The 6,439-nt window shown below is 33.3% G+C and overlaps 2 protein-coding genes across 2 annotated transcripts; both read left to right on the top strand.

The window, feature by feature from the left end:
* The first annotated feature begins 429 nt into the window (after nt 1-429).
* On the top strand, nt 430-1,035 carry LOC129289053 (chymotrypsin inhibitor 3-like). The gene is made up of 3 exons (XM_054925878.1): nt 430-595; nt 700-849; nt 944-1,035. The coding sequence occupies exons 1-3, from the start codon at nt 430-432 to the stop codon at nt 1,033-1,035; spliced, it is 408 nt and encodes a 135-aa protein (XP_054781853.1).
* A 3,309-nt stretch (nt 1,036-4,344) lies between these two features.
* LOC129287462 (trypsin inhibitor DE-3-like) lies at nt 4,345-5,072 on the top strand. Its single transcript, XM_054923623.1, has one exon. The coding sequence runs from the start codon at nt 4,371-4,373 to the stop codon at nt 4,974-4,976; it is 606 nt and encodes a 201-aa protein (XP_054779598.1). The 5' UTR covers nt 4,345-4,370; the 3' UTR covers nt 4,977-5,072.
* The last annotated feature ends 1,367 nt before the right edge of the window (nt 5,073-6,439 follow it).

Raw genomic sequence — 6,439 nt, 5'->3', positions numbered from 1 at the left:
CCTATGACAAACCCAATTAAAACATTAAAACCAAATTTTGTAGAATATGCTTCCACTTATAGTGGTCCCTGTATAGTACAGCAAAACAATCACAATATATTAGGAGAATTACTTGCAGGTCCTAGTCAAGATAATTAATTACTCCCTGATGTGTTGTCATTCTTCTAAAGTCGGTTGTTAATAACCTGAAAGTAATTAATTATCTTGAGTGGCACTTGTATGCAATTGTCCCTAATATATATTCTATCCAACACTTACACACACAAAGTTCTCTCGTGCCACTCCAAAGTTCTGAATATCTGATACATCTTTTTCATTCATTAACTAAATTTGTCTCACTTGCATAATTGAATACCTAAACTACCCCTCCAAAGGATCAAGTGAATCAATAAATAGAACCCTCACATCCTCTCGTTTCGACATAACCAAATGAAGACCACCTTCTTGCTTACCCTCTTCCTTGTATTTGCCTTCATGCCATCAGCCAAAGCTGATTTGGTGGACACCGATGGTGACCCCATCAGAAATGGTGGCTCATACTACATCTTCCCGGCCCTCTGGGACGCGGCGGCCCCGTCAGCCTCAGCAGCTAAAGGCAATGAAACTTGCCCTCTTACCGTTGTTCAAGCCTTCTCTGAACTCGCCCACGTTGGCCAACCAGACTTTCTTCTCCATACAGAATCTTATTCCTCCCTACAGATTTTATCATGGAGTTCATCGTCGAGTCGCCGCCAAACTGTGCAGCCACTCCGGCAAGGTGGACGATTGTTGGGGGAGAAGATGAGACAAAGCAAGTGAAACTTGAGGAGTATGAGCCTGAAGACACCATCATGAGCACGAGCACACGAGGTTGGTTTAAAATTCAGACATATCATGGTACGACCTATAAGATGTGCATTGTCCCACTGATGATGATTCTTGTAGAGCTCTTGGGCTTTCCAAGGACGAGAAAATAATAGGCCTTTGGTTATCGCTGATGATGATGACGACCCTTTCGTAGTTGTGTTTCGCAAAGTTGAATCACCAGCTGATTGAAGTGCCTATTATCGAAACTGTTACATTCACTGGAGAAGAATAAGTGAAATAATGCTTCATGCGCCTTCCTTATCGCCATCTGTGTCACTAGACTAAAATAAATTTTGCTTCGATTGGCTTCCTTTTAGAAGTTTTTGTGTTTCTATTTCTAATAAAATTTAGGAAGAATGACAGTCAAGTCCCCAAACTAGTAAGGCCTCGATAAAATTCTCTAAAAAATTAAGTTAAAAATATTGGTTTAAATAATTATAAATTTAAGAGTTTTAATTATAAATAAGATATTTAAGTTTTAAAGAGAGTGGAAATGGAAAGAGGAGCATTTAATTACAAGAGAGTATTTGTAGAAAGAAAATATAATTTTAATATAGAAATTCTTGCATAGACCCATGCATCACATCATACATGCTCCATCCAATAAAATTGTACCAATTCAAACAGATAAAATAAATATTATCTGTTATTATTTTTAATTACTTTAAAGAATGCCTATTTAATTTATTTCCTTTTCTTAACCTATTATCATTGATAACAAAATCAATTTATACTAATGTTATCTAACATGTTTTTATCAGATGGAGAATGGATAATGTAGTATATTGTGTCCATGCAAGAATTTCTCATCTTCAAAACATTATCTTTTTATTTTTTTTTCTAGGAAATACTTTTGTATCTACCAAGATCAGTAGTTTTCTTAATTTATGTAAAGTAAATAATTTTATCTTATAAAAAGAACCAATAAAGTATGACTTACACTGTCGAGGCAAAGGTCAACCGACAATTGTGCGGAAGGGATAAGAAACTACATAGAAGCATATCAATTGGGAATAAAAATCTCTTCTTGTATTTTTTTTTTCCTCATTGAAGTTGGAGCCAACCATTTGTTTATCCTCAAGCAAAGAATGGAAACAAATACTACTTACATATACGAGACAAACTAATTGCATTCATTGTGAAAAAGAAATATGGAGAACTTATTCACGTAGGGCATATATACTGAAAATATCGTGTTTGTTTGCAACTATACTTCCAACACCGAGCTTCACGTTTAAAGTTAGGGGACTAAAACTATTCGTTTTCTTGTGCACTGTTGTATATATGAAAATTGATGTATATATGTATGCTTTTAAATTCAGATCCTAGATATTACACTAAAAAATTACAAATTTAAAATAGGATATTTTTTAAAAATTTTGAATTATTATAGAAAGACATTGTTATTAGTTAATAAAATAATAAATAATTATATAGAACAGAAATAACACATCATCCTGTGCCAAATATATCATAATATCAAACCTTGATGTAATCCATGGATCTTTCATGATCTTTTACTTGAAAAAAAAATTCCACAACAATCTCATTATCTTTATAAAATCTGTAATATTCTGCTAGTTTCGTGTTCGGCTTGACACTCCATGATGACGAGACTAAATCTCAGCATATCTCTCAACCTTATTTATTTACAATAAAAAGTAAAAATAAATAGTTAAATTCACTAAAAAGGTAAAGGGAAAGTATGAAGTAAAACATCATCCGAAGGCTGACTCGGATGACATCTGATAACAGTAAACTTGCCGAAGAGTAGCTTGAGGAGAAATGAAATATCTTGATCAATGGAATACAGTAAGCTTCGAATGCAACAAGCCACTAAGAGTTCAGGCAATATAGTGACAGATCTGGAGAAGAGAAAGCGCAGTAGTTCCTCTTTATTGAGCAGGATGTTTGCAGCACGATAAGTAATTTCGCTTATTTTGAATTTACAGATCTTGATTTCCCAGTTGAGCAGATTTATATGTTGATTATTCTTGTGTCAGTGAATGCTGGCAGGTTATTTGTCCTGTTGAAACAATAAGAGTGACCATTTCTCCATATTTCTCTTTCACAATGAACGCTCACAGTTTGTCTCATAAGCATTTTTTGTTTCCGTTAATTGTTTGACTGTAAGCTTCACTGAGAAACAAGGTAACAAGGCCAATGGGGAAAAAAAAAAAAAAAAGAGGTAATAAGACCAGTTGATATGCTTTTACGTGGTCCCTTTTCCCTGCCATACAACTGTCGGTTTGCCTTTCCATCCACGCTAAAAGTTACACTTTCTCCGATATTTTTACGAGATAAAGTTGCCTATTTTTTCGGCCACAAAAATTGTCTACTTAACAAAAACGAAGAAAACTTATAATCCTTAATGTTTTTAAAATTCGCAAATGCCGTCTTGAAAATGCTCTTCTCTTTCCGCTCAATTTCTCAATTAAAGGTGTACTCTTTTCGTCAACTTAGTTAAAATTGTTAGGTTATGGACCTGAGTTGATGTATAGGAAGTTTCACATGAGATAAAGTTTAACTTAATAATTAATACATAATAAAAAAAACCCACAAATGTGATCTTTAAGATTTTAAGTTAAAATATGATATCATTTGATGTATAGGAAGTTTCACATGAGATAAAGTTTAACTTAATAATTAATATATAATAAAAAAAGACCTACAAATGTGATCTTTAAGATTTTAAGTTAAAATATGATATCATTTTAATGATCTTTACACATTTTCTTCTCCCTTATTTCTAGCACTCCCCATTTTTAACAAATAGAATCAAAGCGAGTTTCCACCCAAAACTCACCCAAAATGGGACTGGCCCTGGCTAGATGATTTTTGAAGCATAACTGCAGATGTGCAATACACCTAAGAACCTTCAATGTACTTCTTCCTCTCAATTTTTTCACCTATTTATTCCTTAAACCCAATTTTCTCTACAAATTATTTTGATGATAATTGCTAGTCTTATTCCTACATTAAAATCTTATTGATGAGTAATTTATAAGGGAAATTGCATCTAAAAATCATTGAAGCACCTCATTTGTTAATGTGGTATCATATCGTTGGTCTTTGCCCATTTTTTCTCTCCCCCATTTATAAGTAGACACTCCTCATTCATAACAAATAAAATCAGAGCGAGTTTCCACCTGAAACTTGCCCAAAATGAGACTTGGACTAGCTAGTGACTACAACAATGTATGAGTCTATTTTTTTTTATTAAATATTAGTTATTAAACCTAACTTTTTATATAGTAGTAAGCCTTCCATACATCCAACTCACCTATAATGTATCCCCCCATCTTACTTCCATAATTTGGATCCTAAGCCACAAGTCTAGAGATCACGTGCCTGTGCCTCTTCCAAAACGTGATATATCTTTAAAGATTTTTTTAATCAACTTGCATCAATGGATGAATATCGAAACTACCCCTCATTTTGGGAGTAATAAGTCCAATAAATAGAACCCTCCATCCGCTCATTTCCACACAACACATCCCCAGAAACACAATCTCAACAGTATAATGAAGCCTGTCTTGTTTTCCCTCTTCGTTCTCCTTGCCTTCTTCTCCTCTTCAGCCACATCCAAGTTTGTCCTTGACAGTGAGGGCAACGAGCTTATCAATGGTGGTACATACTACATCCTTCCACATATCTGGGCTTTAGGTGGTGGCTTAAGGCTCGCCAAGACCGGAAACGAAACTTGCCCTCTTAGTGTCGTGCAGTCACCCTTTGAAGTCGACAATGGCTTGCCTTGGACAATTAGGTCCCCATTAAAAATTAGAATCCTCCCATTGGACTCTAATGTTGACTTCTTCTCAGTTAAGGGAAAAGTACCTTCCTGTGTTCCTTTACCGTCGGTGTGGACTATGGTTGAAGAAGATGGGCTGAAGTCTGTGAAAATCGCTGAGTACGAGAAAGCTCAGGAGGGTTGGTTCAGGATTCAACAATATACTAGTATCGCGTACAAGATTGTGTTCTGTCCCATTAAGGGTGATTCTTGCAGAGATCTTGGCATTTCCAGAGGCAATGATGGAAAATCGCTTTTAGTTATCACTAATGACACCCCTCTTTATGTTGTGTTCATCAAAGCTGAATCATCTGATGCACGGAGAGCCTCTATTATGTGAAGTGTAATCGACTATGAATAAGTAATGTGCAGGGTTACGCTTGTAGTAATTTCCTTGCACTTTGTGATAATTAAATAAAATTACGCTTCAAGTGTGTCTCTCTCTAAGCTTCTTTTAGTTTATAATGTAGAAAAACATGAAGGGATATTTCGGTTTTTTACATGGAATTTAACTTCTGTCAGAGGGAGAATATCATTCAAGATCCCAAAATCAAGATATTTGCATGAAAGTATCAAGGGGCTGAATTGCAGATAAATTTATCATGTCATTTAAATGACCCTTGAATTATCATTTTTCTCCACCTTTATTGTGACGCGTTAGAAGTCTTTTAACATGTCATAAGGTTTCCAGATTTCATTTTTAGGCATCTTCTAGTTTAACGCATTAACCAACATTTTAACGTGACATCTTGACGTTGAAATTTCCACCTAGCTATTTTAATGATTCAACTTCCATTTTAACGTGTTAATGAGTCAGAAAAAGTTTCCCAACAACCATAAATTGCTCATTTTTTGTTTCTAACTCCTATATTACTCAATGGCTTATAATTACAACACTACAAGCTCATTGTTAATTAGCTTGAACAATAAAAAAATGCTGAGTTATGAAATTTAAATTATTTCTTCTATTATACAAAAATAATTATACTTAACCGAAAATATGTCTATATTCTTATTATTCAGTATTAGAGTTTTATTTTACTCATCATACTTCTTGAGAGTTGAGAGTTTTTATTGAGTAAATCTTCTTGAATTATTTGTTGTAATAGTAAGGGTGAGATTTCTCCTAAGAATTAAGGGTGTGGTAACCTATGATATATAATTGAAGAGAAGACTTCAATATATATAAAGGGAAAGATTGTAGTGGCTCAAAAGTGTTCAATTCAAAATTACAGGTTATAGCAAAGAAATCTCAAGTAGTTTATTTGAAAATTGTTGTAGCTGCTCAAGTATGCATAGAATTGAACTAGGACTAAATTTGATTCTTATACACTAAGATTTCACTTGAAATTTGATTTCTATCCACTACAAAAAAAAAAAATTATAACAATAAAGATGATAATTAAAGATAGCCTAATTATCATCTCTAATAGAGATGAAAGTAGAGATTAACTATATTTTTAGAGATGGAATTAATTTACAAAATATTTTAAACTCTAGAGATAGATTTATAGATGGCTTATATGCATATCTAAAAAAAGCAAGGCAAAATTCATCTTGACTTCTATCAATATTCATTAAAAATTTAATTTTAAAAAAATAAAAATGTTAGAGACAAGTTTTGAGATGAATAAATTTCATCCCTAAGCTGGTCATCTCCAAATCCATCTCTCGTATTAATTTACATTTTTTAAATTTAGAGACTGAATTTGAGACAGACTTTTTTTTATGAATTTAGGGACAAAAATTTAACCATCTCTAATACCCTCTCAATATTTTTTTTAAATTCTATAATTTTATTTT

The sequence above is a fragment of the Prosopis cineraria genome, unplaced genomic scaffold (genome assembly GCF_029017545.1).
Source record: "Prosopis cineraria cultivar Desert tree isolate PC_DT_omini unplaced genomic scaffold, ASM2901754v1 PC12, whole genome shotgun sequence".
NCBI classification, from domain to species: Eukaryota; Viridiplantae; Streptophyta; class Magnoliopsida; order Fabales; family Fabaceae; genus Prosopis; species Prosopis cineraria.
Note: the sequence above shows the minus strand (reverse complement) of the source record. Positions and strands in the feature narration are given on the sequence as shown.

What these genes read in the sequence shown, in the direction of transcription:
- LOC129287462 (XM_054923623.1), top strand. Translation starts at nt 4,371, where the DNA reads ATGAAGCCTGTCTTGTTTTCCCTCTTCGTTCTCCTTGCCTTCTTCTCC.
- LOC129289053 (XM_054925878.1), top strand. Translation starts at nt 430, where the DNA reads ATGAAGACCACCTTCTTGCTTACCCTCTTCCTTGTATTTGCCTTCATG. An exon ending in GTCAGCCTCAGCAGCTAAAG is followed by an intron (nt 596 to 699) that starts GCAATGAAACTT and finishes TCCTCCCTACAG; the next exon opens with ATTTTATCATGGAGTTCATC. An exon ending in CATGAGCACGAGCACACGAG is followed by an intron (nt 850 to 943) that starts GTTGGTTTAAAA and finishes GGGCTTTCCAAG; the next exon opens with GACGAGAAAATAATAGGCCT.